Genomic DNA, 13,039 nt, shown 5'->3' on the forward strand with positions numbered 1-13,039 from the left:
CACAGCTCCTGAAGCCTGAGTGCCCCAGAGCCTGTGCTCCACAACAAGAGAGGCCGCTGAAGTCAGAAGCCCGCGGCTTCTGCAACTCTGCTCACTGAAACTAGAGAAAAGTCTGCACAGCAACAAAGACCCAGCACAGCCAAAAATAAACAAAATGATTTTTAAAAAGTCACAACCATGATCCACATTTTCACACCTATCACAGTTAGCTCTTTTGCAGTGTTAGTGTTCGTCTTTCCCCGAAGGTTCCAGAAATGTACTTTGTGGTCGTATTTTCTCAAATCAGCACTCACAGGCTCACCCCGCAGTGCCTTCATTTGGATGCTGTACTCAGTCTCTCAGTCCTGTCTAACTCTGCAACCCCATGGACAGTAGTCCACCAGGCTCCTCTATCCATGGGATTTCCCAGGCAAGAATACTGGAGTGGGTTACCATTTCCTTCTCCAGGGGATCTTCCCAACCCAGGGATTGAACCCATGTCTCCTGCATTGGCAGGTGGATTCTTTACCACTGCTCCACCAGGGAAATCTTCTAAGCTGTAATCATTCCCCAGTCTTTTGACTGCTACTTATTTTTTTTTAATTTTTATTGAAATATAGTTGATTTACAATGTTGTATTAGTTTCAGATGTACAGCACAGTGATTCAATTATACATCTACATAATTATATAATTCTTTTTTATATTCCCTTCTATTATAGGTTATTATAATGTATTGAGTATAGTTCCCTGTGCTATATGATAGATGCTTGTTATCTATTTTATATATAGCCAGGTATATATTTTAATCCCAGATTGTTAATTTATCTCTCCCCCTTTTTCTCCTCTGGTAATGCCACTAATTTCTTGAAGAAACTGGGTCACATCCCACATTTGGCTGATGGCTTCTTGGGGGTGCTACTCAAGAAAATGTCTTTCCATTGCCAGGAATTCCCTGTAAACTGGGAGTTAGATCAGATGTGGGCTTATTCTGGCAAGAGCTCCTCGCTAGGGAGTGCTGGGTCCCTTGCCAGCATCAATAATAAATTGTCCCATGTAGTGTGTCCAGGTCTTGATGCCCCTGTTAGAAAGTTTCCCATCAACCTTTCACTTACTGGTCTCAGTAAAGCCATATTTATTTATTTACAGCTGTCCTGGGTCTTCATTCCTGCAAAGGCTACTTTCCAGTTGCCGTGCATGGCGTCTCATCAAAGTGGCTTCTCTTATCATGGTTCCTGGGCTCTAGAACACAGGCTCAATAGTTGTGGTGCCCACAGGCTGAGTTGCTCTGCAGCAATGTGGGATCTTCCCAGACCAGGGATTGCACCTGTGTCCCCTGCACTGGTAAGCGGATTCTTTACCACTGAGCCACCAGGGAAGCCGGAGATCTTTGGAAACCAAATCAAATCAGGTCACTCCCCTAATCAAACACTTGTGTGCTGTTGGTGGGAATGTAAGTTAGTACAGCCACTATGGAAAACAGCTTGGAGGCTCCTCAAAAACTTAAAAATAAAATTGTTATATAGGATCTAGCCATCCCACTTCTTGATATATATCCAAAGGAAACAAAATCAGTGTCTCAAGAGATATCCGCACCCCTGTGTCCATGGTAGCATTATTCACCATAGCCAAGACACACAAACAAATCTGTGTCAGCAGATGAGTGGATAAAGAAAATGTGACATAGGAACATGCCTTGTGGTCCAGTGGTTAAGACTCTGCGCTTCCACTGCAGAGGACAAAGGTTCAATCCCTAGTCAAGGAAGTGTCACACACTGATGCAGACAAAAAAAAAAGAAAAGGAAAGGGAAAGTGACATAGATAAGTGGCAGAATATTGTCCAGCCATAAGAAAGATGGAAATCCTGCTATTTCTGACAAACATGGATGAACCTTGTAGACATTATCTGAGTGAAATTAAGTCAGACAAACTGTAATATGATTACTTATATGGGGAATCTTAAAAAAACCGAAAAATCACAAAACAGAGAGGGATATAATGTACTAGGTGCCTGGTAATCATGGTTAATAATACTGTATTATACATATGAAGGTTGCTAAGAGAATAGATTATTTTAAAATTATTTATTTATTTAAATTGGGGCATGTGGGATCTATAGATACAGCATATGGGATCTAGTTCCTCAACCAGGGATTGAAACCCCCGCCCCCGACCGCCCCCACCCCCAAAATTGGCAGCATGGAGTCCTAGCCACTGAACCACCAGGGAAGTCCCAAAAAGAGATTTTTTTTTTTTTTCTGCTGTGCAATTCAGCATGCGGGATCTTAGTTCCCTGACCAGGAATTGAACCTGGTCCCCCTGCAGTGGAAGCAGAGTCTTAACCACTGGACCCCCAGGAAAGACCCCTGAAAGTAGATCCTAAATATTCTCTTAACAACAACAAAAAAAAACTGTCACTGTGTAGTAATGGAAGTTAAACTAGACTTACAATGGTGATCATTTCACAATATATACAAATACTGAATGTCTGTGTACATCAGAAACTAATGTAATGTTGTATATCAATTATCTCTCAATTAATAATTAACAGGGGCTTCCCTGGTAGCTCAATCGGTAAGGAATCTGCCTGCAGCGCAGAAGACCCAGGTTTGATCCCTGGGTCAGGAACATCCCCTGGTGAAGGAAAGAACAACCCGCTCCAGGATTCTTGCCTGGAAAATCCTATGAACAGAGAAGCCTGGTGGGCTACAGTCCATGGGGTCATGAGAGTTGGAACAATTTGGCGACTAAACCACCACCTATAATTAATTAATTAAATGAAAAAGTAAAAGAATGGTGGTTGCCAGGGACTGGGTGAGAAATGGGGAGATTCTGGTCAAAGGGTACAGAGTTCCATTTACAAAATGAATAAACTCTGGGATGTAATATACAACCTGGGGAACATAGCTAATACTGTCTTGCATATTTATTTATTGATTGGCTGTGCTGGGTTTTTGTTGCTGCACATGGGCTTTCTCTAGTTGCATATATTGGGAGCTACTCTCTAGTTGCGGTGCTCTGGCTTCTCACTGTTGTGGCTTCTTTTGTTGCAGAGCACGGACTCTAGGGCCCATGGGCTCAGTAGTTGTGGTACAAAGGCAACTAGCTCCGAGGCATGTGGAATCTTCCAGGACCAGGGATCGAACCCGTGTCCCTTGCATTGCAAGGCAGATTCCTAACCACTGGACCACCAAGGAAGCCCCTGTAGTGTATACTTGAAATTTACGAAGAAAGTAGATCATAAATATCCTCACCATCCACACCAAAAAAATGGTAACTGTGGGAGGCAACGAATGGGTTAACTAAATACATTGTGGTAACCATTCCACAATACATACATGTAGTGAATCATGCCATACCCCTTAAATATGTTATACACTTTTGTCCATTGTGTGTGTTAGTCACTTAGTCATATCCGACTCTTTGCGACCCCACGAACTGTAGCCTGCCAGGCTTCTCTGTCCATGGAATTCTCCAGGCAAGAATACTGGAGTGGATTGCCATTCCCTTCTCCAGAGGATCTGTCCGACCCAGGGAGTGAACCCCGGTCTCCTGCATCGCAGGCAGATTCTTTACCACTTGAGCTACAGAGAAGTCCTTTATACATCTGTCCATTATACATTGATAAAGCTGGGTAGGAAAAATAGCCCCCTAGTGCATTCTATCATATTTAAAATAAAAGCCCATAGTCTTCCTTGCCAGGCTGACACCCTCTCTGACGTCACTTCCTCCGTGACCCCCATCCATTCAGGCCACACGGGTCTCCTCCTTGGAGTTCTCCGCAAGCCGGCCTCCAGGCCTGTGCACTGACTATTTCCTCTGCCTAGAATGCCCTTCCTTACATGACTCACTCACTTGCTAATTTACTTCAGACCTTGATCGTAACCTCAGAGAGGCCTTCCTTGACCACCTTCCCTAAAACAGCACTCTCCACCCCCTTGATATCCCTTCCCTTGATGTATTTGTCTTCACTGCCCATGATGCATCCTGATAAATGTTTCTCTGGTAGGCTCAGTAGTTGTCGCACTCAGGCTTAGTTGCCCCACGGCACGTGGGAACCTTAGTTTCTCTACCAGGGATCAAACCCATATCCCCCGCATTGAAAGGCAGATTCTTAACCACTCAGGACCACCAGGGAAGTCCTGAGCAAACAGTTCTTGAGAGAATGAACACAGATTCGACTTGGCCGTGCACACAGCAGGTCCATTAGGTGCGTATGGTCCCCCAACATATTCAAACAAGTGGGCAGATCATTGCAAATATTTGCATCCCCCCTCCACAATGCCATAATAATTAATTGACCCCTTTATGAAAGATTTTTACAGGGTGGTGGGGACAGAGTGATGACCAAGACATACCCAATGCCTGCTCTCTTAGAGCCCACAGACCAGCAGGAGAAGGAAGACACAAGACACACAGTTGCACCAATAAATATATCATGAAAACTCATGCAGCGTCACCAAAGAAAAGGACAGGGACTTCCCTGGTGGTCCAGTGGCTAAGACTCAGCTCTCCCAATGCAGGGGGCCCAGGTTCGATCCCTGCTCAGGGAACTAGATCCCACACGCCACAGCTGAGAGTTCTCATGCCACAACTAAAGTTATCACATAAAGACCTGGTGCAGCCAAACAAACATGCAGATAAATGTATTTAAAACAAACAAACAAACAAAGAAAAATATTAAATAAATAAATATATTTAGAAAAAAACAAACAAAGAAAAGGACAAAGTGCTGGGAGTGAATAACACGGGGACCTAGAGTTGACTGGGAAGTACCAGGCAGTGATGCCATGGAAATGGGGCAATTGAGATGGGGCTGAGGGGTGTGCAGGAGCTGGGGACAAAGGGCTACAGGAAGAGGCCCGGAGACCTGTAAGCAAGAGAAAGGAGCCAAGTGGTGGACATCAGGGGGCACGAGGCAAGCAGTTTGGGGGTTTATCATGGAAGATTTGGGACAAAGGAGGAAATGGGTTTGATTTGGGATTGAGAGACAGTCTTTTTCTCTTTTTTTGTTTTTTTCAATATCTATTTATTTGGCTGTGCGGAGTCTTAGTTGTGGCATGCAGGATCTTTAGTTGTGGCATGTGGGATCTAGTTCCCTGGGCAGGGATGGAATCCGGGCCCTTTGCAGTGGGAGCTCAGAGTCTTAGCCACTGAAGCGCCAGGGAAATCCCAAAAGACATTCTTCTTGCTATTGACTGGTTAGAGGGAGGGTGAGTAGAGGCCAGGAGACCAGGGAGGAGGCCAGAGCAGGAGTCCAGGTCGGAGAAGATGGGGCTGGACCAGGCTGAGGTCATGGAGAAGAGAGCAGGGCCAGGCAGGAGAGAGGTTTGTTAGCTGAGTCTAATCCTCCATGGCAGCTAGAAACTTACTGAGGGTAGGAGGTATTTGAGAAGACCCTGAGGGTCAGGAGGCAGGATAGATGCTGAGGTCTCCACTGAAATGTAAGACAGCTCAAGGAGGGTGCTAAGCCTCAGCCCTGAGTGCCAAGTTGAGAAGCCCAGGGCTCATCCCGAGGGCAGTGAGGGGCCAGCGTTAAGCAGGGAGGGAACGGGGTCAGATTTGAGTTTCAGAAACATCCCTCTGGTTACAAATGGGAGATGGGTTGGAGGAGGTAAGGCCTGGGAGGAGGCCAAGGCAAGGTCCTGGTGGGAAAGGATTGAGGAAAAGGGACGGGTGGGCGAGACCTGGAGAGGCTGAAAGGCATTTGTGAGGAGCTGTGGGGATACCAGTACAGAAGCAGAACGGCCAAGAGCAGAGAGTCGGGAGTTCAGCCTGTCTTGCACAAACACGCAGGCTCAGAGAGACCACACACACACACACACACACACACACACCCCATGTGCAAAACACATGGGGAGGGGAAATGGACAAGCTGGAGAAACCAGCACATCTGCACCGGATCTGCAGGATCAGGATACGCAAACCACCAGAGGGAGACATGCAAGTGCCCAGAGACAGACCTGTGAGATGCAGAAAAATCAAGGACACCTAGTCAGCTGTCGTTACCACGTGCGCCGGAACTACGAGTGCCCTGTCCCTGTAGCCTGCCAAGTAGGTTCTGTCCTTATTCCCAGCTTACAGATGGAAAAACTGAGGTTTAGGGAGGCCGGTCCCTTGTAAGGTCATGGGGTTAGTGGCAGAGGCAGGATTCCCATCCAGGTCTTCAGGCTACCCCCACCCCAACCCCCGTGAGTGCCCACCCACTGGCATCCTGCTTCTGTGCCCATGTTTGTTGGTCTTTATTTGGTAGTAGGGGGTATGATGTTCCCCCCACCCCGCCCCCGCATCAGTGCACCCCGGGGATGCCCACACAGCGGTGTCCTCCCCTTTCTGGTTTCTGAGACTTTTTTCCAGGAATGGAGGCGCTCCTGACCCGGCTTGTCTGAGTGTGGGCCGGCGGCATGTCCCTGCGTGTCTCCTCCTGTCCCAGCCTCTCGTGTGTGTCTGTGTGTGTGGATGACATCTGAGTTTGTATGTGTGTGTATGTCCTGGTCTGAGGAGCTGCGAGTGCAAAGGGGCAGTGCCTGGCTGGGCTGGGCTGGGGGTGGAGGCAGGGGAGGGGGGCGTCGCAGAGGGGAGTGGAGTTCTGGAGGAATGTTTACCAGACTGCACGGAGAGAGAGCCCAGAGGGACAGCGCCCAGAGCCGGGGTACAGAGCCGCTCAGCTTCCCTGCCCCGCTGGCCCCAGAGCAGGGGCACAGCGGCCAGGGGCCCCTGCCCCCTCCTCAGCTTCGCTCCAGGGCCCCTTTAAGACTGAACGGGTCCTGTCTCTCTGAGTTAACCCCTCGAAGTCCAGGTGGCCTCTTGGGCTCCAAGCCGGTGGGCGGAGGCAGAAGCGACAGGGAGCCAGGGGCGGAGAAAGTGTTGCCCGAAGTCTGGGAGGGAGAGAAGGAGGCAGAGGAGCTGGGAAGGCGGCCCGCTGAGCCGAGCCCGCGAGGGACACCCCCCAACCACCACGCTGTGCCAGGCGGGCAGTGCCAAATCAGGGCGGGGGGAGCTGGGAGCTGGGGGGAGGGTCGGGGACAGCCCGGCCCTGCCCCCTCCCTCGCAGGGTGCCCAGCAACTTCTGAGGAAAGTTTGGCACTGACTGCTTGGTGCCCCGAGGATGGGCAAGGTCCTGTTGGCTTGGTGCTGGGCGTTGTTCTGCTGGGGGCGCGTGGCTCCCAAGGGTGAGTGAGGATGGGGGGCCTGTGGGGAGGGACCTCTCGTGGAGGGGCTGGCGGAGGAGAAGGGGAACGGATGGCAGGTGTTTGAGGGGGGCGGCGCTGAGTCCTGAGCCGGCTCGGGGGGTTTCCTTGGGACAACAGAGAGGGGGACAAGGGGGGACACAGAGACAAATCAAGAGAGGCCGGGAAAGAAAAAAAAGGGGACCCTTGAGAGAGGAACAAAAGGACAAGAAACAGAAACTGGGAGCCCCAGAGATGGGGAAGAGATGGACACAGAACAATGGGACAGACGGACAGGAGACGCGGAGGGCTAGGGGCTGGGCTTGACCTGGGGGCCTCGCAGAGAGGGGCTGAGCGGAGGGTAAGGGACCCCGAAGTCAGGCAGCAGGGTGCGGAGGCTCCGGAGCCCCGGGGGAAACTCCCATCACTGTCACCCCCACTTCTCCTCACCCCAGTGCTACTTGTACGTGTGCCCCACCTCCAGGGCCGGGGGCTCTGCCTTCGCCCGCCATCTCTGTGGGTCTCCATTTCTCTGTCTTTCCCTCGCCCTGTGCTCAAAGTGTCTCTTATCTACGTCTCTGTCTGCGTCTTTCTGTCTCCCTCTGTGTGTCTCTCCCCCAACTTTTTCCCCTCTAGGTGGGTCTCTCCGTCTCTCATCCTCGATCTCTCTTGAGTCTCTGTTCCTCTCCGTCTGCCTGACTTTCTCCGGTTCCGCTCTCTGTCTCTCCTTCCCCATTTCTCTCTCTCTCCCCTAGCTCCCTCCCATCTCCTTTTCTTCCCCACCATCCACCAGCCCAGTCTGTGAAGTCTCTAGAGACCCTAAGCAGGGGCAGGCCAGCCGGGCAGTCAGGGCGTGGGAGGCTGCCAGATGCTGGGCCTACTTCCCAACGGGATGGAGGCCGGACCCCAGTCCCCTGGGAAGGCTCCCATCCTCCCCACGAAGCCTCCACCCTCCGCCCCCCCAGCTGAGGTCACTCAACAACTATGTGGGCCTAAGGGCCTGGCGGGGTCCTGGCAGCCGTAGGCAGGCCGGCATGGGTGGAACCGAGGAGTCCAGGGAAGCAGGGGTTCCCGAGCTAATGTTCTTCCATCTCCCTGCAGGCCCACAGACTGAAGTGTCCCCCTTCGTGGGGAGTCCGGGGAACATCACCGGTGCCCGAGGACTCATGGGCACCCTTCGGTGTGAGCTCCAGGTTCAGGGGGAGCCCCCTGAGGTGACCTGGCTTCGGGATGGACAGGTCCTCGAGCTGGCAGACAGCACCCAGACCCAGGTGCCCCTGGGCGAAGACGGGCAGGATGACTGGAAAGTGGTCAGCCAACTCAGGTGCCCAGCCTCCCCCTCCGACCAGCCGTGATCCATGTCCCTCCTGTCCCCATACCTCCACCACGTGAGGCCAAGTGGGCACTCACTCACAGGAGCCCCACCTGGGCTGGATGGCAGTGTGGCCACTCGCGAGCTGCGTGGCTCTGACCATGTGACTTAACTCACCCCGGCTTTCGCTTTCCTCTTCTGTAAAATGAGTTAATAATAGCACCCACTTCCTAGCTCTTACAAGTTTCCGGGCCAGACCCCCTTCCCCGCTTTCAATTCTGAGGACCCCCATCTTGCCAGGTCCAGCTCTGACCCTGAATCTCTCTGTCCCTCTTCTCGCCCTGTCAGAATCTCGTCTCTGCAGCTCTCAGATGCAGGATGGTACCAGTGCGCCGTGGTCCTGGGAGAAAAGACCTTTGTGTCTCAGCCTGGCTACGTGGGGCTGGAAGGTGAGCCCTGGGCTCCGAGGTCCTGGGAGGGCAAGAGTCCTGAGGGAGGGGTCAGAGGGTGCTGGTGGATTCAGGGTGTCCTAGGCCTAGGAACATGAGGCCTAGGAACGTCAGAGATCTTGGGAGGGTCAGGCAAGGAGTCTGTAAATTATTGGGGGCAAGCCTGGGGAGGGGAGCAGATTATGTGTTTTGAGGGGAAAAGCTATCTTGGGGGTTTTCAGATAAGAGATCCAAGGCAACTTACCACTCTCCCCCACCCCGGGAGACTTAACCCTATCCCCCATTGCTGGGGATTGGGGGGATGGCTCACTTTCCTCATAGATAAAGTGGAATGAGGTGGCTCAGTGGTCAAAGAGTCTGCCTGCAAGGCAGGAGATGCGGGTTCGCTCCCTGGGTCGGGAGAGATGACAGAGAGATCTCCTGGAGAAGGAAGGAAATGACATCCCATTCCAGTATTCTTGCCTGGGAAATCTGGTGGACCGAGGAGCCTGGCAGGCTACAGTCCATGGGATCGCAAAAGAGTCAGATACAACTTAGCGACATTCTGGAAAAGAAACATGAAGGGGGTCAGACATTGAGAGGAGTCGGATATATGGGACCTTGTGTCCTGGAAGTAGAGGTATCCTGAGGGCTCAGACATAGGCGTCAAAGACCCAGCAGCCTACATCATCCTCGCAGCGAGTCAGACCCCTAGGGGGATCAGAAGGACCCCAGCCTTTACCACTGCTCCCCCAGGCCTGCCTTACTTCCTGGAGGAGCCTGAGGACAGGACTGTGGTTGCCAACACTCCCTTCAACCTGAGCTGCCGGGCGCAGGGACCCCCAGAGCCCGTGGACCTCCTCTGGCTCCAGGATGCTGTCTCCCTGGCTTCAGCCATGGACCACAGCCCCCAGCACACACTCCGCGTTCCAGGTGAGTCCAGGAATATGATCAGCTCGGGACAGAGGGCCAGGCGGGATGGAAGCAAGGGGCCCTTCATGCCTCCACTGAGGCTCTCTCATCCTTCTGTCCTTGTCTGTCTCTCTCTGTTTTTGAGTCTCTCTCTAGTTTTTCCTCTTTGTCTCTGAGTATCTCTGTCTCTGCATTTCTGTCCCCATCGATCTCATTTCTCTCTCTGTGCTTTCTTTCCGTCTCTCTGTTCTCCATCTCTCTCTGTGTCTGTCTCCCTGTCTCTCTGTCGTCTCTGCTCTTTTTCCCTCCATTCACGCCAGCCTCTCTGAATAGCGTCCTTTGTCCTGGGTTTCCTCTGAGCTGTTCCATGGCCAAGTGTGTGTGGGCCCGATGCCCCTTTGTCAGCCCCTGACCCCAAGCAGGGCACCGGAATCAACTGGGTCCTCCTCTTCTCCTCCTCCTTGCAGATGTAACCCAAGAAGGAGAGAGACGGGACAGGGCTGAGTGACAGATGACACCCTCCCAGTCTCAGGGTGACCATCTCTTTCCACACCTCACAGATGGGGCAGAACCTAGCTTGGGGGGTCACGCAGTGGTCAGGCAGAGTTAAGGGACCCTGGGCACAGGGAGTTCCCCTCACTGAGGAAAGAGAGACAGAGGAACACAGATGGGGGAGGCTGAGTCATTCAGAGGGAGGTGGCTGGACCTTGGAAGCCATTCGCTTCCAGCAGCCCCAACCTGCTACCTTCATCTGCTGGCACTGGGAGGGTGCTCCGGATGGAGGGTCTCTTAGGGTGGAAGGAGGGGCTCACATTCCAGCATTCCGGGGGCCCTGAGTGTGCGAGGAAGCAGCGGTGAGCATGCTGGCCTCCAGAGGAGTGACTCAGGCCCAGGGCTCACTCCAGGCCTGAGTCAGCCTGGCAGGACCCCGGACGGGGAGGGGGGCGGAGGGGATGGATCCCCGAGCCCATCCTAGGAAGAGGGAGAAAGGGGAGGGCGAAGGTGTGAGAGGATCTGTGTGCTTATCAGCATGGGAGCTGCCAGGCGGGGTCTGTGTGTGTCCCCGTGTGGAGGGCGTGGTGGGAGGGTCTGGGTGTGTCCCTGGCCCTCTGGATCTGTGTCTCAGCGCTTCTGTCAGCATCAACCTCTCTGGATGAGGGTGTGCCTTAGTGAGGGCCAGCTGCAGAGAATGTCTCGGATGTGTGTGTGTGAGTGTGTGTGTGTGCACGCACTACTAGGTATGTTTTGTAGTTTAGCCATCTGTCCCACTGTATGGGTCTCTCTCTCTTTTTTTTTTTTGGCCTGTGCTGGGTCTTTACTGCTTTGGCTTTCTTTAGTCGCGGTGAGCAGGGGCTACTCTTCATTGCGGTGCACGGGCTTCTCCTTGCGGTGGCTTCTCTTGTTGTGGAGCATGGGACTCCAGAGCTCGAGGGCTCAGTAGTTGTGGTCCACAGGCTCAGTTACCCCGTGGCATGTGGGACCTTCCCGGACCAGGGATGGAACCCATGTCCCCTTTATTGGCAGGGGGATTCCCATCCACTGCCCCACCAGGGAAGCCCGTGTTTGGGTCTTTACAGCATATTTCTGTAAGTTTCTCAGGGGCTGTCAGTGTAAGTGTGTGTGACTAAGAATCTCAGTGTTGGCCTGGTATCCATCCCTCTCTGTGCGTTCATAGCTGTGACTCACTGTGTGAGGGTGGAATAGTGTATGTGTGTGTGAGGAGAGATGGCAGAGTGATGGACCACAGCCACCGTGTGTCTGAAGGCTGTTTTGCACACCTCACTGTATAGAGGTGACCATGTCAGCTTACAGGTGTGTTCCTCTAGGTGTGAGTGTGTCTTGGTGGGGATTTTCTTTCTTTGTGGAGTCAGGATGGGTCATTGGACAACTTGGCGTGTTTCTTCATTTCCACTGTGGCTGTCTGTGTATGGATATCTCTGTGATATTTGTATGTATGTCGCAGGGTGAGAATGTTGGTGTACAGCTTTGTCCCATGGATCCCTGTAGAAGTGTGTGTGTCTGTGTGGGATTCACAGCAGGTAATAACAATACTCTTCAGCTTCTATTTTTTCTGGTGTGTCAGTCCCAGCCCTGACTACCTCTTGGTGGATGAACTTGAGGTCCTCACCAGCCCGTGTATATATGTGTCTGCATCACCTACATGCGCTTGGCAGCATCTCCACGCTTGTGTGTCTGCAGCAGCCCTGTGTGTCTATGCAAGTGTGTGTTTCTGTATCACTCTGCATCTTGATGAATGTGTCTGAAGCGAGTTGAGTGTGTCCGGCTCTGTTTGCAAGGCGTGGCTGTGTTTGTGTGCGAGCGCACCGACATCAACCTGACCTGCGTCCTGTTGTGTATGTTTGTCCACTTCAGCCTCAGTGTGCATTTGTCGGTTGGCGGATGTATCTCAATCTGCAGGGAGGCTGGTGTGTTTGTCAGCTTCAGCCTAGGTGTATATTGTGTTACTGAGTGTTTGTAGGGCTTCTTTGGTGGCTCAGACGGTAAATAATCTGCCTGCAATGCCGGAGACCTGGGTTCGATCTCTGGGTTGGGAAGATCTGGAGAAGGGCATGGCAACCCACTCCAGTATTCTTGGCTGGAGAATCCCCATGGACAGAGGAGCCTGGCAGACTACAGTCCATGGGGTCGCAAAGAGTCGGACACGACTGAGGGACTAAGCACAGCACAACGAGGGAGAGCCAGGTTCAGTCCCTGAGTGGGGAAGATCCTCTGGAGATGGGAATGGCAACCCACTCCTGTATTCTTGCCTGGAGAATTCCGGGGACAGAGGAGCCTGGAGAGCTACATAGAGTTCACGGGGTCGCAGAGTTGGAGAGGACTGAGACTAAACGCACACAGGTGTCTGCAGTCCGTGTGGGCTTGTTTGATTGTGTGCTTATGTTTGTGTGTGAGCATGTGTGTGTCTATGTGTCAATGTCAGCCCCCTGTGTCTACATATAAGTCAACGAGTATGTTTTTGTGTCACTGCTGGTTTGTGACAGTAGCCTACGCGGCAGTTGACCAGTGTTGCTGTTTACTGTTTGAGGACCAGCAACTGCCCCTGTATGTTAAGTGTGATTCAGTGTGCGTGTATGCAGGAATTCGTGGTGGTGCCGTGTTAGGAATTCCGTCCGTTTGTGTGCGTCTGTCCCTGGATCTGACTCAGGGCGCGGCCCCTCTCTGCTTCCATCCCTCCCGTTCCCTCGGAAAAAGCGAACTGCGCTCTGGGGTGGGGGAGGG

At 52.4% G+C, this 13,039-nt stretch overlaps 1 protein-coding gene across 2 annotated transcripts in view; it reads left to right on the top strand.

Annotated features, from left to right (window-relative positions):
- The first annotated feature begins 6,607 nt into the window (after positions 1-6,607).
- AXL (AXL receptor tyrosine kinase) overlaps positions 6,608-13,039 on the top strand; it is a 35,051-nt gene continuing 28,619 nt past the window's right edge. For both annotated transcript variants that reach the window (XM_055553852.1, XM_055553853.1), the window contains exons 1-4: positions 6,608-7,150; positions 8,249-8,471; positions 8,808-8,908; positions 9,644-9,820. In XM_055553852.1, the coding sequence (XP_055409827.1) occupies positions 7,087-7,150; positions 8,249-8,471; positions 8,808-8,908; positions 9,644-9,820 (565 nt within the window). In that variant the 5' untranslated portion in view covers positions 6,608-7,086. The remainder of the gene's footprint in view (positions 7,151-8,248; positions 8,472-8,807; positions 8,909-9,643; positions 9,821-13,039) is intronic.

Source organism: Bubalus kerabau, chromosome 17 (assembly GCF_029407905.1).
Source record: "Bubalus kerabau isolate K-KA32 ecotype Philippines breed swamp buffalo chromosome 17, PCC_UOA_SB_1v2, whole genome shotgun sequence".
Lineage (NCBI taxonomy): Eukaryota > Metazoa > Chordata > Mammalia > Artiodactyla > Bovidae > Bubalus > Bubalus kerabau.